Source organism: Pogona vitticeps, chromosome 6 (assembly GCF_051106095.1).
Source record: "Pogona vitticeps strain Pit_001003342236 chromosome 6, PviZW2.1, whole genome shotgun sequence".
NCBI classification, from domain to species: Eukaryota; Metazoa; Chordata; class Lepidosauria; order Squamata; family Agamidae; genus Pogona; species Pogona vitticeps.
The window spans coordinates 34,404,289-34,429,687 of NC_135788.1; the positions used below are offsets into that span (position 1 = coordinate 34,404,289).

At 41.1% G+C, this 25,399-nt stretch overlaps 1 protein-coding gene and 2 long non-coding RNA genes across 5 annotated transcripts in view; 2 read left to right on the forward strand and 1 right to left on the reverse strand.

Moving 5' to 3' along the window:
• The window catches only part of IGF2BP3 (insulin like growth factor 2 mRNA binding protein 3), a 115,296-nt gene that overhangs the window by 4,522 nt on the left and 85,375 nt on the right, over positions 1 to 25,399 (reverse strand). For all 3 annotated transcript variants that reach the window (XM_020781090.3, XM_078377191.1, XM_020781099.3), the window contains exons 9-12: positions 22,342 to 22,477; positions 14,280 to 14,411; positions 8,936 to 9,055; positions 7,200 to 7,274 (exon numbers count right to left, since the gene is read on the reverse strand). In XM_020781090.3, coding sequence (XP_020636749.1) covers positions 7,200 to 7,274; positions 8,936 to 9,055; positions 14,280 to 14,411; positions 22,342 to 22,477 — 463 coding nt within the window. The remainder of the gene's footprint in view (positions 1 to 7,199; positions 7,275 to 8,935; positions 9,056 to 14,279; positions 14,412 to 22,341; positions 22,478 to 25,399) is intronic.
• LOC140708150 (uncharacterized) lies at positions 347 to 21,764 on the forward strand. Its single transcript, XR_012088310.2, has 3 exons — positions 347 to 1,830; positions 19,303 to 19,419; positions 20,794 to 21,764. It is a non-coding gene; the product is annotated as an uncharacterized LOC140708150 (long non-coding RNA).
• On the forward strand, positions 9,054 to 11,925 carry LOC144583443 (uncharacterized). The gene is made up of 2 exons (XR_013537208.1): positions 9,054 to 10,945; positions 11,889 to 11,925. It is a non-coding gene; the product is annotated as an uncharacterized LOC144583443 (long non-coding RNA).

Genomic DNA, 25,399 nt, shown 5'->3' on the forward strand with positions numbered 1-25,399 from the left:
AGCAGTCAACGTCGAAACTGCTCGGGTAGAATGTGCTTTCAAGTGGTCCAGGATCTGCTTGTCTGAGAGTTGGTATGCCATCTGTATGGTTTGAACTATCCACCTTGATACTGATTGAGCAAAGGCAGGAGAGCCTCTGTTAGCTCCATGGTAACATATGAACAGTCTAGGTCAGTGGTTCTTAACCTTTGTTACTCAGGTGCTTTTGAACTGCAACTCCCAGAAACCCCAGCCAACAGAGCTGAGGGTGAAGGCTTCTGGGAGTTGCAGTCCAAAAACATGAGTAACAAAGGTTAAGAACCAGTGGTCTAGGTGATACCCTGACGTGCTTTGTTCTCTCCAGGTAGAAGGCTAGCGCCCTTTTTACATCCTATGTGTGAAGCTTGCGCTCGACTGCGGTAGACGGAGAGGGAAACAACGTTGGAAGCACTATTGGTTGGTTGAGATGGAAATCTGATACTACTTTCGGAAGAAATGAGACATTGAAGTACAAGGTTACTTTGTCAGGATGAAGTTGAAGCTATGGGGGCTCAGACCTCAGGGCAGATAACTCGCTGGCTCTCTTCACGAAAGTGATGGTGACCAGAAAGGAGGTCTTCAAGGAGAGTAGTTTTCATTGCAGGTGGCCATAGCTTTGAATGGAGGCTTAGTTAACACCTCTAGAACTAATTGAAGTGACCATTGGGGAACAATTTGCTGTGATGGCGACCTGTGATCTCTTGAGAGTTGAGTGGGAGAAAAGCTTAGCGGACTGAGAATCAGGTGGTTGGTCGACGACTATGGCTGATATGTAGACCTTGATAGTGGATTGTGCAGCTCAGAGATTAAACAGGTGTAGGATAAAGGCAAGTACTGTTCTGAGGAAGGCTGGAACCAGGGTTAGCTCCTTGGATTGTGCAAATTTGAGGAATGATTTCCATTTATTTTCATAGAGTCTCGCAGTGGACGATTTCCACGCCTGATCTAGGATCTACGGAACTCAGGGTTATCCTCCACATGGTCAGATACAGTGATTGCACGTCTGGGTGGAGAATGGCTCCGTCGTTCTAGGACAGAAGAGTGGGTATTGATGGCAAGCGAAATACTTCTTTTGATATCCTTCTGAGGTGGGTAAACCTTGGTTGTCGGGGCCACCATAGTGCGATCAGTATAGCGTCTGTTTAGTACTGAATGATCCTGATGATTGCCCTCTGGAGCATGGGTATAGGTGGGAAGATGTAGGTGAGTTCCCCCGACCAATCTGTCATGAAGGCATCTCCGAGAGACCCGGGGTCCATACCTGCCCTCGAGCAGTATCTGGGGCACTTGACATTGCATCGAGTTGTGAAGAGGTCCAGCATTGGCTGACCCCATCTGCGGCAGAAGTTTTGGAAGATCAGATCATGTAGTGACCATCCGTACACTCGTGTGGGCAGTCTGCTCAAGCAGTCCACCAAATAGCTGTCGTCTGTCGATATGTGAATAACTTGCGGGAAAATGTGGTGAAGGCAGCACCATCCCCAAAGTTCCATAGTCAAGTGAAAAAAGGGCAAGGGGTGTGTCCCTCCTTGTCTGTTGACGTAATGCATGGCTATGGTGTTGTCCGTTGCAAGTAGGATCACTTTCCCTTCGATGCACGGTAGAAAGGCACAGCACACCTTTATAATGGCCAGCATTTCTAGTTGTTTTATATGAAGCGTTTTTTCTGTTTTCATCCACAGGCCATGTATCTGGAGTTCTTGACAGTGAGCTCCCCATCCGGAGGGGCTCGCATCCGTGGTCACCTGTACCGACAGATGAGGTGGTTTGAACGGTCTGCCTGCTGACAGGTTCCGGATGGATGTCCACCAGGTAAGTTGGTCCATCAATTCTGGTGTTACAAGTAGACGTTTTGACAAGTTGTTGGTCATGGGACCGAATTGGTGAAGAAACCATGCTTGAAGTGGCTGCATTTTGAGCCTGGCATGGAGGATGACTGTGGGTGTGGCTGCCATGAGGCCCAGTAAGTGTTGTGCCTTGTGGGCCGTAACGGTTCTGTATGGTCGGAATAGATCGACCGCACCTTGTATCTTCAATATTCTTTTTAGGGGTAAGAACACCTTTGCCTCCACGGAATTTAGTTCTGCTCCAATGTAATTGATGACCTGAGATGGTTCTAGGTAGGACTTGTCAAGGTTTATTTCCAAGCCTAGGCTGTGCAGTGTCCAGGGTAATTTTTGTAGCCCTGATGGCGTTGTGATATGAATAGGCCAGTAGGAGCCAGTCGTTGATGTAGGGGAAGACCCCCCCCCCCCCGATTCACCAGAGCCATACATTTTGTGAATGTCCTGGGGGCTGTTGATAGCCCAAAGGGGAGAGCTGAAAATTGGTATGTCACATGTTGGAATCTGAGGAATTTTTGATGAGCAGGGTGTATTGTTATGTGGAAATACGCGTCCTGCAAGTTGATGGCCACGAACCAGCTTCCCTGCGATAAAAGAGGGGTAATGGTGCCAAGGGACAACATACGGATTTTTCTATAGCATACAAATTTGTTAAGGTCTCTCAGGTCCATGATGGGTCAGATACCCCATCTTTTTTGGGGACCACAAAATAGCGAGAGAACCCTTCATCCTCATCAGAGGACGGAACTCTGATTATAGCACCCTTGTGGAGGAGCGTTATTTCCTCTCGTAGTACTACTGAGAAAGAGGTGCTCTTGATATAGTTCGGTGGAGGGGTTTCAGAGAATTCTATAAGGTAGCCCTTCTCAATGATCGCTAGGATCCATTTGTCAGTTGTTATCTTCCACCATTCTGGCAGGAATGGGGAAAGCCTTGTGGGGCTATAGAGATGATTAGGGATACTGGTTACCCTTTTGCTGCTGTTTACAAAAGGACTGTCTGCTGCTCTGGTATTGTTGCTGCCCGAACTGAAGAGTGTTGGACTGCACCGGTTGGTGTGGATTTTCTTGCGACTGCTGCTTAAAAGGGCTGGTATTGATAATATTGTTGGTAAAAATGTTTCTTATAGGGAGGCTTTTGGTATTGATATGGTTGATACAGCACATAGGACTTCCTATGTGCTGTATCAACTTTCCTCATCTTATGAACATTCTCCATCACGTCATCCATTTTGGCATTAAAGAGCCCCACGGTATTGAAGAGAAGATCTTCTATCTTAGCCTTGGTATTGTCGACGATGTTGGCTGACCTAAGCCAGGCATGTCTCCTGACAGCTATCGAGGCTGCCAAGGTTTTCAATGCCATGTCAGCAGTGTGCTTCGCAGCTACTCTTTGTTGTTTTGCCAGAGTTGTAGCCTCAGTGTATATGTTTATCAGTTCAGATTTCGTTTGTTCCGGTGCTGCTTGTAGTGTAGGGAGTATTTTGTCCCATAAATGTCTTTGATAAGCGCCCATGGCTGCCTGGTAATTGGAGATTCTAATTAGTAGTGCTGCTAGGGAGTACAGTTTCCTTCTCAGGGAGTCAATTTTGTGTCCCTCTCTATTCATTGGGGTCATAACAGACCTGGCGCGGGACCTATACTCTGTGGATTCTACTACTATGAAATTTGGATTTGGGTGCTTAGCTAGAAAGTCCGCTTTTGCACCGTGAGTTTTGTAATGATGTTCCACTCTGTGTGGAATCTGCAGCGCTGAGGGAGACTTGTCCCATGACTCCTTTACAAGCTGGAGTAGTGCTGGGATAAGGCTTAAGCTGGGCGGCGGTGATTTGTCCTGGTCTAGATCGTGAAATACGAGGTCTTTCTCCTGTTGAGGAGATAGCTGTGCATCGAGCTGCAGGGTCTTAGCCATGTGTAGTATCAGTTGGGCGTACGATGTGTAATCCTCCAATGGTGACAGAGGGTGGCTATCTAGAGTATCTGCTCAAAGGTGTGGGATTTCAGATACGCCTGATGAAGATGGTCCATCATTGAGGGAAGACATAGAGGCCATCGAGGGTGAACAGCGTAGTCCCTCTGTGTGTGCCCTGGGCAAGAGGTCAACGCCCGACTGGGTAGATTCCAAGAGAGGCTCGGTATCATGTCCCCGGGAACTGGAATAGATCGTAGTTGTGTCAACTGTGGGTCAACTGCTGTAGTGTCTAGCACGTTTTGCTGGTATGGCGATATCTGTCGACACCGTCCATTTTCAAGGTGGTCTGACTGGATATGTAGGGGCGTCCACTCGGTGTCGAGGAGTTCCGGGTGGGGGAGCTGCGGGAGAGTACCAAACTGGTGGGGGATAGCTGGGTCCCCTGTATTCATCTGGGTTACCATAGCCATGGTATGAGTATGGATTATATCGATCAAAGTAGTGGTAGCCATAAAGCAATGGCCCTTCAGCATGGTAATATTGTTCCTCATGCCTGAAAGGTTGGTATGGAGAGGTATGCCTATGCTTCTCCGTTCTCTTTCGCAGAGCGCATCGTGCGGACTCCTGATCAGACTCAATGTCAGTGTCTGCCCGCCCTGAAGATTGAGGGCTAAGATGGGCCACGGCCGGGCTGGAAGGAACATCAGCCTCAGATTGGCCTGACCTTGGTGACATGCAAAGTATGGCAAGAGGTGCTTGGGCTGAAGATATTGCACACTCCTCCCTGTCTGAGAGCCCCTGCTCCTCCCTGGAAGATTCCTCCACAGGCAGTGGGGCTGGAGGAGGGGGTGTGATGGTCGGCTTGGTGATTTTCTTCTGTTTCTTAGATTTATCCTTGTCCTTTTTCTTTTTCAGAGGGTTGTCAGACTGTGCCTGATTCTTGGTAGGGACTGGTTTAGAAGACTTCTGAGAATATTTTGGTTTGGAAAGTATTGACGTTGTGCTAGATAGAGATTGGGTAGTCGGGCTGGAAACAGCTTTGGTAGCCTCCGGTCTTGGAGGGTTGGACGAGGGAGGGGTCTGCACCTCCATGGCAGGATTCAAAGACTTCTTGTACAAGAAGGATCTTAGGTGCTGTAGCCTCAACTTAATTGCTGTCTTAGAGAGGCTTCTGCATGTGGCACACAACTAGGTTTGATGGGATTGCCCCAGGCAAAAAAGACATTTATCGTGTCCATCCATTAGCGGGATCTTGCAGAGGCAAATGGAACACCTCTTAAAGCCCTGAGGGGCCATAAAACAAAGAAGAGATAAGTAAAGAAAAAAGGGGGAAAACCCCTGGGGGGGAGGGGGGATGGAAGTGAAAAGAACAAACAAAGAGGGTTCTAATCACCAAGGGGGCAACTAATAACAATTAAAGGTTGAAAAACGATAGAAAAGGTAGGAAAAAAAAAATAGCATTTCGACTTTCCTCAAAGCTCTACTGTTCCTCACATCCTAACCCAACAGCAGGAAAAAAGGAACTGAGGGGAAGCCTGAGGAGGCGGAGCTTGCACCGGGGGGGGGGGGAATAAATTGTTACTCTTTTAAAGCTCTAGAATCTTCTGAATGTCCTTTGCAGGCGCAGAAGAACCCCAATTGTATGCATTCACAGAGGCAACTACAAAGAACCACCACACACTTATTAAAATTCTTGAACTAGGAGTTGGACTAATTCTTAGTGTCAATCATTTGAACAATTTGCTACAAAAGCCACAAAGTCAACAACATATTTCTACATCTGATGCAACTTTGATACCAGGGCTAGAATGTGTTTCTGTGTATCAGTAAGATAAAATTAGCTCAAATGATGAAAACAAATTCAAAGAACAAACATCATTTGGAATATTCAAACTGAATCACTGAAATCACCTTACATAATATTACTGATTAATGGATATGTGTAACAGATAAAAACAAAAAGTCTTTGGACACAAGCAAAGTACTCTGTAAGTTTCTTAAATTCAGAAGAGGATCTTCTACTTGAATACTGTAGTTTGTGATACTCATCAGTAAAGTGAAATGGTCATGGTGAAGAACTATAGTTACATCTGTTTTTTCTCGCCATCTTCAACAACCTGCTATATATTCATGTTGTATTTAATATTTTTTTATTTTAATGTGTTGTTAGCCGCCCAGAGTGGTCAATTGATCAGATGAGCGGGATATAAGTACAATAAATAAAATAAAATACATTTTACTCAATGTCACTCACAACATAATCTCCATTTACAAACCACACTTATCCAATACTTTCCAAAATCATTGCTAACTCAGGCCACTGTTAGAAATGTACAGAATTTCACACCCTTCACACCCAGTTATCAGATTAAAGGGCTTGCGTTTCCTTTTCGACCCAATCAAAATGCACACTTCTGACAGGGCTTTCTGAATTAATAGAGTAGGCTGATAAATTAACCACACATATTTAAGCTGTGGTTAAACCACAATGGATATGGTGTAGTGCAGAGACAAGACATGGGAGCTTCATATTTGTATCCTGGCATCACAGGTGCCACAGCACTCCATTCCTGCTCCCTAGAACCAGACTGGTCCACTCACTGGGTTCCTTGCAGTGTGCGTGTCCATCAGCAACGATGCTGCACCAATCGTGGAAGTAGTCCCACTGGCCCTGCGCCACCTCTCCCCACAACTGGCCACTCCGGCAAGGAGGCGGGAAGATGAATCTCCCAGCTCACCTGCTGAGAGGTCAATTGAGGGGAGAGGTGGGGCAGCAATGTCCTCAGAGGGACAACTCCCATGATTGGCACGATGTCGCTACCAATAGACACATGTGCTGTGAGGAGCCCAGTGAGTGGACCGGGCTGGTTCTGGGGGGTGGGAATGGACCGCCATGGCATCTGCGGTGCCAAGCTTTGTATTCGTATCCCCCAGGGATATGACATGTAGCTCTTTGTTATTTCAAACTGACGCCATCCAAAACCTGTTAGGGCTTTCTGAAACCATTTTATTTCCCTAGCCAACAATTAGATGACAGTGGTTTGGCTATGATAATAAACATTGCAGTCCCAATACCTATCCTTGAGATTAAGCAAAAATGGTTTCTCCCATGCTGATGGGGAAGTGCAGTTTCTGTGCAATGCCTTTTCCAATGGAGGGCTGTAACATAAATGCATTATTTCTCTGAATATGACAACATCTTTTAAAGTTGCTATGTTTCTTTCTACTTCTATATACTTGAATAACTCACATATGTGTTAACACATAAAATAGCAGTGTTGGATCCAAACACCTAATTCTAATTCTGGACTTCTACTAAATGACATTTGAGCTACCAAAATGTTTAGAAAAGCCAGATGTTGCCTTCATGGATGTATCTCCACATTGAAAAAATAATGAATGAAATAAGAATTGAGGATTCAGTACCTTGAACTGTGCTTCTGGTGGGCCAGTGATTATCACCATTCTCAGCTTGGCTTCTGGTCCTTCAGCCGGCGCAATCTAGAACATGTGAAGAGTTTTAGAAGAATTCATTTCTTTCACTGTGATAAATAATAGTTTTATTTTTAAACAGGGAATATATACAATCCAGCTATTTTGATTAATACACTTCTGGTATTAAGCATGGAGATAGCTGTTAATCTTTCCTGTGAGTGGCGAAGTTTGTTAACATAAGTCTTATTAAAAGCCAAAATCCTTTTGCTACACCTATGTAATTTGATGTCATGTAAAATGGCTGTAAAATCTGTGCCAAGGTGGAAGTCATATCCAGCAAGCAGTTCCACAGGCAGCATTGCACAACTATATGCAGAATATATTGCTCAATTAATTTGTGCAATAAGACAGACAATGAAGACTGCCTTTGTGTAATTCCCTGGGAACGTCTGCAGATGTAACTATGCCACACCAACTGCAACAGCATTTCAACCAGTGTATATGTCACTTTCTTCAAACAAAAATAGTTGTCAAGTAATTTAAAAAGAGGAAAGTGAGTGTATACACCCACATATATACATTTACTATATATATAGTTATTAAAAGTGCCAGTTTAAAAGACTCCTGAAATCTTTCCCTAGCCTGCACAGGCATGAAACAATAGAACATGCCATTAAAACCAAACTGTGCAATCCCTGTCCAAATTTCTAGGAAAACAGAAATGTTGATGGAAAGATTAAAAGCCAGTACAAAGTGAGCTTCCCTAAGAAGAACCTGGCTAAGAGGCACATTCCATAGTTGGGGGCCTACTACAGAAAAGCCTTTTTTTTTTCACTAATCCCATGCTCCAGATATCTTTCAGTGGGTCATGGACACTGCTCAGACATTAATTTCCACAGTCTGCTTCCTTGAGGAAGCAGAGAGCCAATATGCCTAAGGTTTACAAACCTATTTTAAACATCCACTCGCAGTTGCTTTTAAGAAAAAAAAATGCAAAATGTCACTGATTTTAGTCTAACTTAGTTCTTCATCAATGTATTATTATGAACAAGATTATGCCAATTTTCTAAAAAAAAAGTGGGTGGGTGGGATGGGGCTGGAGAAAGTTAACAAAATGAGACAAACTGAAAATGCCTCCAGAACAACTAGGTAAAACATTGTAAAGTGGAGGGCTTGAACAAATAAGATGTTTCATACATTCTGTGGCATACTATAAGATTCTTGATATTTATACAAAGTGAGCCAAAGTCTACAGATAATGGACCTTCTAAACAGTAAGCACTTCATAGATTGAAGAGACTTGTTCTTAGTTTGAACTAAACATTTTAAGTACCTTGAGAAACACAATTACAGTGCTTTCATGTTTGCTCATTAAAATCTCATTTTCTGCTTTGTACAATATGGCAAAACAAGCTTATGTTGGGGAAAAAATGTTGTCAAGGTTTGAGCCATGAGAGGAACAAATCATAAAAATCATCACTACCACAGTGATGAGATCTTTGCAGCTTGTATTTCATGGCTTATAAAAATTTTAGAAACATGTTTGTAATTATCGTGTCTCTGAAGAGGACAGTAAGATCCAATCCATAAAAAGTACGTACCCTTTATTGCTTTATATTCAATGTAAGGTGTCTACCTTATAACAGAGAACAGGACAGCACTTGTAGAAACTTGATGACATAATAAAAAGGATTGGAGAAATCTGACATTGAACAGTACAACATTACCTTAATAGATGCACCCGCAAAACGGGAAAGTTGTTTGATGTGTTGCCCCTGCTTGCCAATAATAGCTCCTACTGCTAAGGCTGGGATGAACAGATGAACAGTCTCAGACTCCGGCTGTTGCTAGGGTGAGAAAAGGGGGAAAAAAAGGAGAAGAAAGGAAAAAAAGAAAAGAAAGGGCAATGAACCACAACCACAACAAACTATGCAAGAAAGAGAGCAAAGTGTCAATATTTGAAAATTTCAGTTTAAGGGGTGCTAAAATGATTATAAGGAAAGCAGGGAAAAAAGTGTTTTAATGTATGGTTAGAAGTGAAAGGGAGGCAGTGGAAGATAGGAGGGCCTGGCATGCTCTGGTCCATGGGGTCACGAAGAGTCAGACACGACTTAATGACTAAACAACAACAAAAGTAAAAGTTCCTCTTCAAGCAATAGTCTACATTAAGTTACAATTGTTTTCAAAACAAGCAAGCTATTTTCAGACTAACTGAGACCAAGGTCAGTAACTGATAGTAGTCCACTATGAAGGATCTAATTAATTGTGTTGACTGTCTTCATGAGTGTAATAATGTGATTCAGAGCAGCCATTCTCAACCTTTTTTTTGGTCATGGCTATAAATACAGTATGAAAGAAATACATGCTAAATTAGGATTGTAGGTCGCATAACACACTTTATAAAGTGGTGTGTATAGAAGTTTTTCTTGTCTGTGGCCCCCTTCAAATGTTCCAGGGGCCCTCGGGGAGCCATATGTCACCTGTTGATAATGACTGATTTACAGGAAAAACATTTGATAGGTAAAAAAATAGAGAAGATAAAAACTGTATAACCCAATGACTCCACAATCCAACATTTTCTAATAGTTTGGAAAATGTAAAAACCTTGATATGTCAACTTTTTATAGAGATGAAAACATTGAATATCTGTTTTGTAAAGTTAGGAATAGTCATAACAAAGATGCTTTGATCAACAAACTCTGCCAGTTTAAGGAGACTGAAGTGAATGAAGATTTGTATTAGATAAAAATGCACATGGGGGGGCATATCTGTGTAGGGTTCCTGGGAGGGCCAAGCACCCTATCTTGGGGCCTGACAAGATAACTGATAAATCCTTACGTGCAACCACCATGCATAGTTTATTTAAGAAAGAGAAAGAGAAGGAAAAAAGAAAACCAAATCATAAATCAGGACTTGTAAACAAGAAAACAAGAAAAAGTGAAATTCACAAAAGTAGATCCAGGTATTTTCCAGGCTGGGAGAGGGCACTCTTTCACACAGTTCTAGGTAGACTGCTCTTGCCATCTGGAAGTTGATCTTTTCCTATTTCCCCCTTCCTCTGTATTTCCAGTGGAAGGGTAGGACATCTGTGGCTCTGCAGATGTCGGACTGCATCTTCCACAGCCTTAGCCAGCATAGGCAATGGTGAGAGATGAAGGAATTTGAAGAGCCAGAAGTTACTGGCCCTTAATCTTGTGCCACATTATTCCCAAAAATCCTAAAACCTTTGAAAAACGAATTAGCGAGAAAAGACATCAAAAAGGAGAGAGAATCAAGGATAGTTTTATCTCCCCTTCTGAATGCCAGCAGAAAGGGCAATTCTCAGAGGAAACAGAGGCGGTGGCTGCATGATGGGGTTGGAGTAAAACAGGGTTGCCAAGGTAGGACACTTAGCATTCTACGACAGACTATACAATTTCTAATGAGTATCACATGATTCGAAGAAGAGTTAGACATATTGTACTGTATCTCATTGTTCTGGTCTAGATCCTGAGAGATCTGGGTTATACTATCCACTGAGTCATGAAACTTGTGCCAATCACTGTTTTTCAGACTGATTAACGTCACAGAATTCTTGTGAGACTAAAAGGTGTTTCTCACATGCCACCAATGTTCCTTTTAATTTTCAGCTCTGCTGGTCAGGGCTCCGGCTCTCATTTGCAACTCTCCCCCCCTGCCCCCAATGTGTGGGGTTCCATCATGACTGGAATCGAAGGGGCTGGAAATGATCCCTGTGGGTGCGTAGAGGAAAACACTGCATGGTGAGGGAGTTGCATGTGCTCACAGGTACCCTTAGAGGGAACTTTGCATGCCACCTTTACTTAATCAGTGGAAAGGTAGTATATAGTTGCAACTAATAAATAATAATACAATAAACAATTCTGTGATTGATATATGTTACCTTTTGGTCAAAGATTTGGACTCCTGCCTACTAGAAAGGAGCCTTTTAGATCTATGGTTTTAAAAATACAATTCTGTGACTCCCAAAACACAATGTAACTTCAAATTACTAGCACACTGAGTTTGTAATAATTTAGCTCCCTGACAACACAAAAAGGTATTTCTCTATCTAATGTGCACAATGTTTTCACAAAGGACAGAAACTGCTACCTATAGTTGTAGAAGAGTTCATTAGCTCAGTATAACTGGAAGGGAGCTATACTCAAAGTGATAGGCAATATGTAGGCAGTAATTGAGCACAGATGAATACCTATTACAAGAAATGTTATCTGGAAACCCAGAATATTTTGCCTGTGTATACTTCTCAATCATTACAGAAGAAACAATTTTTATTTATTTATTTTATTTATTTATTAAATTTATACCCCGCCCCTCTAGACCATGTCTACTTGGGGCGGCTTACAACATAAAAATCAATATAAAATATATATAATCATTAAAAATACAGTTACTATATTAATTAAAACAATTAATTTAAGAAAAAAATAAGAGTGATTTACACTGTTATATATTGTCTAGGATCTGGCTTTTAAGGAGACCTGGTTGATTAAGCTATGCTGGTCTGATCTAGAAATAGTTCAATCATTTGAACTGCTGGACGTATTGCCTTGATGTCTTTATGTCAATATGCACTTCCATTAATTCTCTAGTTAGACTATTACCTGGACTGAAGAAACTTAGTAGTAGAAATAAGAAGCAAAACTCTGTTTTAATCCACAGCATTTCCAGAGAAGTCTGAGAAAGTCCCCTGACTCTGTCCTTGGAGAGCCACTGCCAGCTCAGAGAGGGAATACAAAGGCAAATGAACCATGTCTCTGAATTTGTCAGGAGTAAGCTTTCCATTTTTCTATACAAATTTCTCTCTCTCTCTAAGAATGACAACATAATGAATGACAATTTAGGAATCTTACATATTATTCATGTAAGCAAACAAAACAAACAAACAAAGCTGGGTCCTTCCCTCTACATTTAAGCATACATTTTAAAGCAGTCTTATATCTGCTTTCCTGAGAATTTGTTCTGTCAATGTGCATACAGACGTGGCTAATTCTCTTAGTGGCATTTAAATTGCCAGTTTACTTTTCTTACTCTCATTTGTGATGAACTTGCATATTACTTAATCCATTCTCCATTAATAAAATGCAAAGAGATTAACTAGTGATTACAATCATGAATACTTATGTATACATGTCACCTACCATAGTAAAGTAGTATGGATGTATACTGAATTGCAGGTACATGTATTTGGACTGAAACAGAGAAGGGCTTCTGCTTCCTGAAATACTCTATATGCAATCAACTGGCTAACTAACCATTAGACCTACAGCATTCAACTGACATTTTGAATTTCAATAATGGATAGAGAAGATGTTGTTTTCTTTATGCCTGACTTACCTTCTCTTCTCCTATCTACATCTTACTTTTGTTGAATATTTATTTTGCGTTAGATGGTTCAGAGGCTCCTGCTACCTCCAAAGTGGCATACAGCAAGAATTTATTTATTTATTTATTTATTTATTTATTTATTTATTTATTTATTTATTTATTTATTTATTTATTTATTTATTTATTTATTTATTTATTTATTTATTTAAATTATACCCCGCCTATCTGGTCAAATGTGACCACTCTAGGCAGCTTACAACACACTCCAAGAATTAATCTTGGATAGCTTGGCAGGTAAGAGGTGCCTGGAATCAGGAGAGAGATTCTCCTACCATGTCTCCCGGAGGGAGAGATGGCCTGTATAGCCTTGAGGTTAAGTGCCGTGGTCCCAGAGCACAACCAGAATGCATGTATCAGAAGCACTTTACACCTAAAAAATGCTGGCAAGGGCTGCCATAAGTACAAATTTACTGGGTGGCGCAGAATTACTGTTATTTGTCAGTAACCTTGGGATTAAATTTTCTAAAAGTTAAAATGACTGTGAAGTGCAAGACACTGATATCACTCGGTCTACTTCTGTTCAGACTAACACACTGGATCTAGTCATATGAGTGGTTGAAGATAATTGAGTATTGCAGCTGAGTTCACATTGGAACCCAAATCTTTCAGGTTCTAGTCTCATATCTTAATTACTACACCATACTGGCTTATTATGCCACTAATTTGGCAGGTCAGATATTCTAATAATTACAATTCTATCTTAAACCTACTATATTCTATTTTTTTAAAAAAAACATGCTTTGAAGTACATAGTTATAACAAAGATGTGCATGGAACTATGTCACTTTACTTTCTGCCTTACATCAACATAAACTTCCATTCACCAAATTACAGATAACTGTATAGAAACACCTACCTTGATTTTTACTGTCATATTATGCAATGATTCTAGCTTTCCTCATATTTGAAGTACTGTCTAGAGGTGTTCCATACACACATACGGATACTTCATAATGGAAGGACTGAAATACGTCAACCCACACACTTTACCTCTTTGGCCTCCAGAATGTTGTCAGAAGCCACAGCCATATACTGTAACTAGTTAAGCCAGAATCACAAACCAAACTTCTATTATCTCCCATTAAAAAAAGACCTTTTGATGGACAGTATCTGCCATGAATATGCACTTAACAAAACTGTAAACAAAAAAGAAATTAACAATAGATCTGATCCTAGAAAATGTTCTTTCAAAGTATAAAACATTACCAGAGTAGGCCTTTAACATTAATTTAAAAATTGCAGTAAATTATACTGCCACTATTAAGACAATAATGGAGAGTTGCAATTTCTATTTTTTGTTTAACAAGATGTTTAAAGATAGGAATCTTGCTGATCAGTCCCAGGCCGTTAATTGCTAAAACCCATGGACACACAGCTAGTCACATCCTTTTCATACCTGCTACTCTTTCCTGATCTAATAAAGGTAAATGACCCACTGATATAAGTGAGTTTATTGCATGAATTTTCATTCTTTTTTTTATATATATTGCTCAATGAACTCTCAGATCACAGCGCATGCCAGGAGATAAACTAGTTTCTCACTACAGTCTGGTGACATGTCACATCATATATTCTCACTGAGTAATAACTACCAGTGGGGCAACAGGCAAGCAGACCACAGCTATAACCAAGCCACGATAAATAAAAATAAGCAAACATAATTACCCCAAATGGAGGATATGAAGAGGCAGCAGCAGCTGAAGCAACACCCACTGTGGCAGGTGGCATCCCTGAAGACGAAGGCGGGAACAGACCCAAGGCATTCAGATTTAATCCTGGAATTAAATGTGCTTGAAGCTGCAATGACATAAGTGAAGGTTAGCTCCTGCTACCTATGCAAATATTAGTCAGAATTTTATCTCACATAAGACTTGCTTGCCTTGTTGCTGTTACCTGCAGTTAACTGACAAGGTGGTAGTTGAGCAATGGCACATCTGACCAGGCATGGGACTGATGCATCTTGGCACCTATTTTGTAAAGGGCTGCACAAACCTTATATAAATACCGATAAGATTCTGGCCATTAAGAATCTGTTCAATTGTCAACTTTTTGGAAGTTTAATCTACATTATTATTCCACAACCTGGCACCTAGCAGTTGTGTAGGACTAAAATTGTATTGCTTCTAGCTATCACACCACTGCTTACTGCAGATGTACAAATCAGAGTCCAACCCATTTGGAGGTCTCCATGTTGGGAAAATGCTGGTTTATACTAACATTTTAGAAAGACAAAAGATAAATGTCAAATTCCACACTAAATTGTTTTACAGAAAACATTCAACACCTGTCATTAACCTACTAGAAGCAGTTGTAAATTGATTCTATGAGTTATTCAGTCGCATGCTGAGATTTTGATATGAAAATGTATTAAATACTGATTATATTCAGGTGTGGATATCAAGGACTAAGACGTAATGTTGTACAGCTGTGTACATGATGAAACTTTGTGTAACAGAAAATGAAGTAATGTATTTTATGACTGGCCACAGAACATAAATCATGTGTAAAATGAAAGTCTTTATCTGTTATAAGTCAGATCACTTTTTCCTGTGCTGTGTGTTGCTTCATGTCATGTTATGCGGCCAGAGGAATGTCTATTCTCTATGTATATATGTAAATAGACTAAGTTGTCGGTTTTACTCTCTCTGTGTCATAAGTATCTCTGCTAACCGCCCCGCATGATAACGATAATCCGTTCCAGGAAAATCGCTGTTAAGTGAAATCGTTGTCATGTGAAAAGCCTTTCCCCATTGGAATGCATTGAAACTCAGTTTAATGTTTTCCAATGGGAAAATTACCTCATCGTCCAGCGAAGATCACCCATAGGGAAGCCATTTTACGAGTGCCGATCAGCTGTTAAAATGGCTGCCCTGCGAAGCATGGGTCCAGAAAAGACAGGGCAGCCATTTTAGGAAGCTGACGATCGTCGGAAAAAATCATCGTCCTGCGAATAAACGGTCCGCAAAGCACCTAATCATCGTCAAGCAGAATTCCCCCATAGGAATTGCTGTTTTGCGAATCGCTATAGCAATTGGAAAGTCATCGTAATGCAGTTTCGTCGTACAGTGGGGGCGTCGTCTACTGAGGTACCACTGTACACGTTATAATCAAAATTCTCAACAGGTGCCATAAGCACCTCAGCTTATGGCACTATGAGAATACTGCAAATCAGTGTAAGCAAAATGCATCATACTCCAAACATACATATTCTTTCAACACATTTAATAGAGATACCCCATTAGAGCCCCTACAACCTCATCTTCATATGTGGGTGAATAGAGTAAAAAAAAGGTATAAAGAAAGCATAAATCTTTAAATGCCTCAACTATTCATCACCTCATAAAAATAGAAGTTAGCATGCAGTTCTTCAAATGTGGAACAAACCATGAAGAATCATGTAATGCATTAATCTTTTATTTACAGTTGCAACCAAAATGGAGGACAGCAGGCTGAACTTGTCCCTAAAAAATGCACTGCAGTAATTACACTGATAAGCTATTCCGTACTTCTTTCGTTTTTTAATGATTAAAAAAAAAGAAAAGGAAAAAGGTGACTACAGTTGTATGAACCTGTTTGGGAATTGTCATTAAAACTCATAAAGACCTTTATGCTTAAGACTCCTTGCAGAACTTGGTATTGAATGATATGTTTGCTTTCTCATGTTCAGGGGGAAATACATCAGTAACACTGTCTCTTCTATTTGTGGTATTTTCCACACAATGGAAATGACAGGTTACCTACCTGTAATTATAGTTCTTCCGGGTGGAAATCTGTGATTCACATTCTGGGTAATCCGTGCATGCGTGGAGCCTCATCGGAATATTCTAGAGCTTCTGCAGTAGCAAAAAAACATATTAGTGCAGACCCCTCGCCCTCGGTATATGTACCTTGGTACCAAGACTCTCTCTTCAGTTAGATCAACTGCCGCATGAAACAAGCAGGGTGTGACAGTGGGGAGGTCAGGTTCGGGATGTGTGGATCACAGAGGTCCACTCAAAGAACTACAATTACAGGTGGGTAAACTATCGTTCTTCATGGCCTCTGTGAATCACACTCTGGGTGACTAACAAGCTGTATTACCCAGAGGAGGGTGTCACACCAATGTAGAGGATAACACAGCACGCCCGAAAGCAGCATCAGATTTCTGCCGAACGTCCAATCTGTAATGATTGATGAACATGGACGGCTGTGACCACGTGGCAGAGGTGTAGATGTCCGGAAGGGGAACACTGCGAAGAAATGCCGTAGATATCACCACTGCCCTGGTAGAATGAGGGTGAATAGTTTGTGGTGCTGGAAGTTGAGCAAACTGGTAAGCCAGGTGAATGGTGGAAGCAACCCATTTGGATATCCTCTGCAAGGTGACTTGAAGACCTTTAGCAGGAAGTTGGTAGCTGACAAAAAGTCAAGCTGAACATCTGAAAGGTTGCGTGCACGCCAAGTAGAAAGTGAGAGCCCTTCTCACAACCAAAGGAAAAATGATGGTAAAATCAACATTTGGGACAGATGAAAATGGGAGACAACTTTGGGAAAAAGAGAAAAATCTACAAACAGTTTGACCTCATCTGGATAAAACTGGGGGTAAGGTAGTCAGATCTTAAAACTGCCAGTTCACTACCATGACATGCTGACGTAATAGCAACAAGGAACACCATCTTAAAGGTGAGCAATCTGAGATCAGTTGACACAAGGGGCTCAAACGGGGTCCCTGTAAGTCGCTGAAGGACTACTGTCAGGGACCATTGAGGTGGAGGTGGACACACGTCTATATACATGTGTGACAGTCCTTTAAGAAAGCATTTCGGATTGGAGTGTCTGAAAAACTTAGCTGCTGGAGAGGTTGGCAACTATAAGAGATGATTGTTGAAAGATAAACTTTGAGGGATGAAAGGGAAAGGCTTTTAGTTTTCAGATGAAGCAGAAAATGAGGGACAGTGGAGAGAGAGGGATTGATTGAAGGTAGTGAAGACGCTGCCATTGAGGATTGGAATTTCTTCCATTTGTACATGTAAGTCCTCCTAGTTAAGTGTTTCTTTGCTTGATGAAGGGCATTCATCAGGGAGTCAGAATCCTCCATGCTGCAAGATGAAGGGCAGGTAGATCGGGGTGAAGAACTTGATTTTCGTTTTGTGTAAGCCGGTGAGGCAGGCAGGGTAGGTGATAGATGTCGGATGACAGTTGGTGGAGAACCGGGAACCAAGGTTGTCATGGCCAACATGGAGCTATCAGGATAGCACTGGGCTTGTCCTGCTGAAGACAGACTACAACTTTGTGGAGGAGTGGGAATGGTGGAAACACGTGAATGACTTAGGCCAATGGCATATGAATGCATCTCAGTGGGAATGCTTGCCAACTCCTTCACGAGAACAGTAGCATTTGCACTTCTGGTTTGTTCGGGAGGCAAAGAGGTCGATGGTGGGTGTGTCCCAATGTGTGAACAGGAAGAGAAAGAGGGACTGCTCTAGTTCCCACTCATGGGCTTGAGATTCTTTGTGGCCGAGAAGATCTGCCAGATTGTTGTCTTGTTCGGCTATACGTATTGCTGTGAGACAGATGTGATGAGATAGGCACCATTCCCTGGTTGACAGCGAGATAAAGGAGGCTTGGGGAGTGGGTGCCCCCTTGTTTGAGGATGTAATACATTGTGGTAGTGTTGTCCATGGTGATTTGAACCATTTTGCCAGCAACTTTGCAAGCTTTTATTACTGCTAGAAGTTGCAGCTTATTGATATGGAGTAGTTTTTCTCTTTGTGACCATTGAGCATGGATCTGTAGGGATTTGCAATGAGCACCCCAGGCAGTGAGGCTGGCATCTGTGGTAATTTGTATTTGTGGACATGGTTGTTGGAAGGTTGTCCCATTGTAAGGTTTTGAGTAGAATGCCACCACATAAGTAGGGCGGCAAGTTCTGGAGTGCCTCGTAATAGGGTATGTGGTGGTTCTGTTATCGGGTTGAACAAGGCTAGGAACCAAGCTTGAAGCAACCTCATTTTGAGGCACACATGTTGAACTACGGAAGTCATAAGACACCATGGTACCTAAGATACATTGAAGTGGCAATGCAGGCACAAGTGTGTGAGGGGTGAAGGTGCGAAGCAAGGACACCAACTTGAGACATTTGTCTGTTGGGAGAAAAGCTCGAGCATGTTTGGAGCTTATAACCACTCCCATGTAGTGAACCAGTCTTATGGGTTTTTACTTGGATTTTTGTAGGTTTACAGCGAGGCTGAGATTCTGGAGGAGAGACAGTGTAAAGCAGATATCTCGTTGTGCCTTGTGACATGAGTGAGCTAAGAGGAGTCAGTCGATGTACGGAAAGATGTGAATTTTGTAAAGACTCTGGGAGCTGTTGCGAGTCTGAATGGGAGCCTTTTGAACTGATAAGCTTGGGTTCTGAGTTGGAAGCGAAGGTAAGAGAAGGATGGATGGATACATGAAAATAGGCATCTCTTAAATCTATGACTGTGAACCATTCCTTTTTGCAGAGTAGGGGGAGGACGGATTCAAGAGTAACCATACAGAATTTGGTGGTAATGATGTATTGATTTAACTCCCTGAGGTTGAGGATGGGGCAGAGGCCTCCGTCTTTTTTGGGGACAGTGAAATAATGGGAGAAAAAACCTCTGCCTATCTGGTGTATTGGTTCTATGGCATCTTTGAGTAACAGTGCTTGTATTTCATCTTGCAGGGTTTGCAACGGAGGTGTGACAGTATGCAATGGTGGAGGGAGCTGGTGGAACTATGTGGTACCCGCTTCATATGATGGAGAGGCCCCAAGCATCTGTGGTGATGCCTTCCCATGCAGGTAAGTGTTTCCAAAGGGCAGAGGGGGAATTGTGAGATTGCGTTGGGATCTTGGGTGGCTGGGTGTCAAACATGATGTTTAGGCTTGCGGTCATTGCACCTGGTTGTGGTTTGCTGGTGAGGTTTACTTTGTTAAGTTTTTTTTTAAAAAAAACTAGGGATAAGGTAAGGAGTACAGAAGGTAGAGGGGGATATGGGGGGAAAGAGGGGGATATGGGGGGAAAGAGGGGGAAGGAAAACACAAAATGTACTGTCATCCAATCTGTTTGTTCATGTTACGATACCAAGTCCACTTTTCGCCTTTCTACAATTTGATTGCCCTCCAGGTTTCAACTTACAGTTACATCTTAGTTTATTTAATTCTATGTTATTCAAGCACTATCTGGTGACTCAAGTCATTTATGTAATAAATCCCATCGGTCAGTTGCCTTTTGTATTGGACAGTCTTTCAACACTTCTGATAGAATATCCATTTCTCCCACTTCGTTCCTCTTGTTTCGGTATCTCTGATTTCTTCCAGTTCTTAGCATAAAGAATTCTGGCTGCAGTGACTATATATATATATATATATATATATATATAGATAGATAGATAGATAGATAGATAGATAGATAGATAGATAGATAGATAGATAGATAGATAGATAGATAGATAGATAGATAGATAGATAGATAGATAGATAGATAGATAGATAGATAGATAGATATACATACAGTGGGGTCTTGACTTGAGAACTTAATCCGTATTGGAAGGCGGTTCTCAAGTCAAAAAGTCTGTAAGTCAAGTCTCCATTGACCTACAGTGCACTGAAAACCGATTAATCCCATAACAGGCCGTTTTTGTTCCATTTTGGTTTGTTTCTGGTCTGTAAGTCAAATCTCAGTCTGCAAGTCAAACCTAAATTTTGCGGCCAGAGAAGTCCGTAACTCAAAAAGTCTGTAAGTCAAGCCGTCTGTAAGTCAAGGGTCCACTGTATAGATATAGATAGATAGATAGATAGATAGATAGACAGATATAGATACAGTGTATATAGATAGATAGGGGAGGGGGGACGCCACCATTCTCCAGCGGAACGGCATTTAAAAGTTTTGCAGTGAGGGCACGAGGAAGTTTGATGAGCCTCACCAAGACAAAATAGACATTTAGCGTCATCTTCTGAAAGTGGGATTTTGTTCTTGCAGACTATGCAGTACTTAAACAGGCCAGAGGAGGCCATGAAATGGTTTAGGAAAGGGGGGGGGGGCTTCGGCCATAAGGCTGGAGCGTTCTTTTTCTTTCCCTTGGTTAGGGTATGACTAATAAGTAAAATTAATAAGTAAAATAACAAAGAAAGATTTAAAAGGAAAATCAAGAATTGTCTTTCTTTCACTTTTAGATAAAGACTCACAGAAGCAACAAACGAGGCTCTCAATGTGGCGGTCGAAAGAAACTGAAGGGAGAGTCTTGGCACCAAGGTACATATACCAAGGGGGAGGGGTCTGCACTAATGTGCTTTTTTGCTATCGCAGAAGCTCTAGAATATTCTGACGAGGCTCCACGCATGTGAGGATTACCCAGAAGGTGATTCACAGAGGCCACAAAGAAGAACATAATCACTGCATAGAAAGCCTCCACAGACTAATGAAACTCCTGCTTTGTAAGTTACCCTGAACACAATAAAGATGTTGAAAATAGCAAATGAGTTGGTGGAGTTACAGTGTTTGTTCACGCCTCTCCTTCTCCTTGTAACTGTAAGAAAAAAATTGGAAAACCTGGAAAGGCCTAAAAATGTCAAGCACTACATCTCAGCAAAATAATCTTCTGTAAATTTATGCTGGCGGAATCTGATGACATCAATATTTGGAGTAAAAATTGATTTAAATTTCAGGTCTTGAGGCTCCTAGGGCTCTCCCTTTTGCCTGGGAGAAGACTTTAGAAGCATCGGGACTGAGAGGGGAAGCCTCTAATGGCCATAAATGGCCACTGGATTGCAACTGACAGGATCAGCGATCTACTGGTGATTTTTGGCTATTAAAGGCTTCCACCTGCCATTACAAGTTTCTCAAAGGCTTCCCAAGGACAAAAGGGAGCCCCAGCGAGCTTCAGAATCTAAAATGGGAAGTAAGTAATTTCTCAATTAATTTAAATTACATTTTAGCAGTAGCAGACAATGATAGCATCCAGGTTCTGCAGTGCAGAATAACCTCAACAGAATTTGGTCCCTGTCTTCAGCCCATTGACACTTCCAGAGCAAACAGCCAACCAAGAGCATTGATTGCAGACCTTGCATATAATGCACACTCTTGTTGTTTCTGAATATTGCTATAATAATTATTATTAAATCTTAACATATGAAGAAGAAAAAAAGGATTTGGTCCTTGTAAATCTTGAAGTGGCAAAAACCCATAGACATAAAACTATCAAAGCACCCTGTGAATGGACAAACTGAAAAACTTACAAATTACACAAACAAAAAGGATTTCAGTGGCTTGAGAGCTTCCTGAGAGCTTGAGCTAGTTGATCATGTCCAACACTCCAAGTGGGTAATGTGAAATATAAAGGATGCAACCATAGCAAGCATTTTTACCAGTTAGTGCCCATATTGTTTCTAGCTCCCCTTTTTAATCAATGGGAGTTGAATAGACTATCCCCCTTCTAAAAGAGGAAACAAAAAAGATGGCACACCTTTATGGGCTAACTACCAAACATAATGTTTTGATTAAAACAAAAAAGGGGGGGATAGGTACCACCTGAATGTGGAAGAGTATTTTTAATGGAGTGGCCTAGTTCTTTCCTTATGCATGAATGAAGATGCACAAGTTGGTGCTTGCACAAGTTCAAATGAAGGCAGGAATTCAATCCATTGCTCATACCTTCCTCAAATTATCCTGCTTGGAGGACACAAAGTTACCAAATTAAGTTGCTCCACAGGAAAAGTACTTACGTTCATAGCAGCAATATCATTTTCATATGACTCCCTGATTTTCTTCATTATTTCTTCTTCAGCCTTGGCACATGTTTCAATACTGCCTTTAACTGTAATGGTCCTTTCTGGATTATAGAGTGTCAAGTCCTGCAATCTATAAAGCAGAAAAAAGAAAAATAATATGCATGAAATAAACAGTGCTTAAGACTGAACGCTGGAGTAAATACACCTAGAAGACTTCAGATCTACACTGTGTAGAATAGGCAAAACTAAATTCTTTAGACAAACAGCAGCTGAAGCTCCAAAAGAGGCAGTGACAGAAATCGTGGAATCTCAGAATCAAGAGGGCCCAGCAGCCAACATACCTTCAAACATAGCATATCCAGGTCCTACCAGACTACTCACCCAGTCATAAAACAAAGCATGGCTTCCTTTCCCATCAAATTTGGCAAATTTCCAGCTAAGCAGCACTGGACGACAGGAGAGAGGCATATCATATGTAACAACTTGGCGGGACATGACTTCTCCACTTCTTCCTTTGACCACCAGAATCAGGATTATTCTAATCCCAGAAATAGTATTTAGTATGGAAAGAAGGGGTCGGAGCTATGCATTTTCATACTGATAAATTTGGCAGCTTGCTAGTTTAATCTGACAACTAACATATGTTTGCTGAATGGCAATCAATACTCTAATCAATATTATTGCAAAATGCAATACTGAGTGTATGCAAATTAAAACTACACATGTGAACTTCTGGCAGTGTGAGCTGCCTCTTGGCATTTCTCATCATTTAACATTTTTATTTTGGTCATGAATGTTGTTTCTCTGCATGCATACAATTGACCTCAGCTCTCATGGAGCAGAATTTAAATGTTTAGTCCAAACCATTACAGTAAGCTTTCAAGACACTACACCAGAACACTGGACTTACTGAAATGTGTTCTCTCATCAAGAGATAAAAGGGACATCCTGGTAAGAGTTACTCACTCTTGCAAGACTTCTTGTCTACTGAAAGTGATCCCCTCATTAGTTTGCTACAGATAACTTCTAAAATGGGGGGCGAGTGATTTCAACAGGGTTGAGAGCCATTTGTCAGATTTCCCGGGAGGTTGAGCACCATAGTCTATAGCAATGAGGCCAATCTGGATATTTATTTTTTTAAATTTAATGCAGCAGTCACACACTGCAAAAGTTGAATGGGGTTTTGTCAACTGAAAATGGGTTTAATTATTTTTAAAAACTGAAAAGGCCCTCTTGCAGCTTTTAGTGGATGAGGAGGAGGAGAATTCAAAAATACCAGGCAGTCGATCAAAATTATAAAAACATTGACTGGTATTACATAAAATACAAGTTTTAACAAAAAAAAAAACCTAAGCATCTGTTAAATATTGATGTATCGTATATGCTGTTCCTAATACTGCCATTTTTTGTTGTTGTTATTCCTGGAATAATGATATTGTTATTCCTGGAATCTGCAATTTCTTGCTATTGTTCCCAAAGCCGTGATGATGATGGGGGGCACTGATGTATCTTTCTACAAGCAAGATATTTCAATTGCCAGGTCTCTGCATTTGTTAATTTTTCCAATTCGTTATCTTGAACTCTGGCATCTCCTGAAACTTCAGTGTCAATGATCCAGACATTTCTTTGTTCTACTATTACTACGTCTGGTGTGTTTATGTTCCAGGTGTTTATCAGTTTAGATCTATAAATCCCACAAGATCTTGACTTCATCATTTTCTGACACCTTCACTATCTGATGTTCCCATGAGTTTTTGGAGGCTGGCAAGTTATATTTTTTGCATAGCAACCAGTGCACTAATTTTTGCCACTCTATTGAGTGTAATTTCATAATACGTTTGTGCAATCTTTGAACATTCACAAATGAGGTGTGACACAGTTTCATATTTTAATTGGCAGAGTTGACATTTGCCGTTAGCACTAATTCCTTGGATCTTAGCTTTCATAACTTCCGTTTGGAGTGTTTGTTCCTGTGCAGCAAAAATCAAACCTTCAATTTCTTTCTTAATGGTCCCCAGTTTTAGCCATGCCCATGTTGAACTATTGTTCTGTTTTCCATCAAAATTTCTCAGATATTGTCTGTGTAGAGGTTTATTTTTCCAGCTGTTTAATTTATCTTCAAATTGTTGTTCCTTATATTGAGCCTTTGTTTCTATTGTTTTCAAAATATTTTCCATTTTCACCACATAAAGTAATTTTTTTTCCTGCTTGTACTAATATAATCATTTAGGCCTCTACTACTTGCTGTAGTTGCAGTAATCAACGGCCTCCAATGTTTTGTGGCAAGCACAATCAGTCCACATCACCTTTAGGACGTAGAGCATAATGCATGTTCATTAGTTTCCATGTTTTTCAATCCGATTCTTCTAATTCATTTTGGGTCCAATCTATTATTCCAGCTATCTAAGTACTGGAACTGCCTATGTGTTTATGACTTTGATAGTATTTCCACCACTCAATTCTGATTTTAAGATTTTCCGCAGTCTTTTGATGTTTTCTCTTTCTGTCAGATCTTTAACTTTTGTGTTCAGGATGTTATCTGCTCCTAGTATTCCAAGGTATTTATAATTTTCATTGCTTGACGATTTTATATCGCCAGATTCTTGTTGAAATTTCACTTCACTCTCTCCAAGTCTACTGCATTCTTAGGTACCAGCCCTCTAAATATTACCACTGACTTTTGTGATATTGGCTTAAAATCTTGCTCCTAGAAGCTCTATATCTTAATCTGTGCTTCCCAAAAGGACAAGGAGGTTGTTCAGGTCTTCTCATCCTTCATATCTACTAGAATGTGTTTTGCAGATCCCAGGAACTTTGTCTTCTGGCTTCTTCCCAGTCTGGTAATAAATGGGGGAGAGCAGGTAGCAAATAATCTGTCCAATGCAGTTATGGATCTCAGGGTAATGTGAGTTCTTTGATGAAGGCTGGAGGGTAGTACAGATAGCAAACATAGTCATGGGGTCACTGCCTGCACTGACTACTTCCATTTTGGCTGAAAACAAGCCACAGCTGTCACACAAAACAGGAGGGAACACCAGCTGCAGGTGTTCTG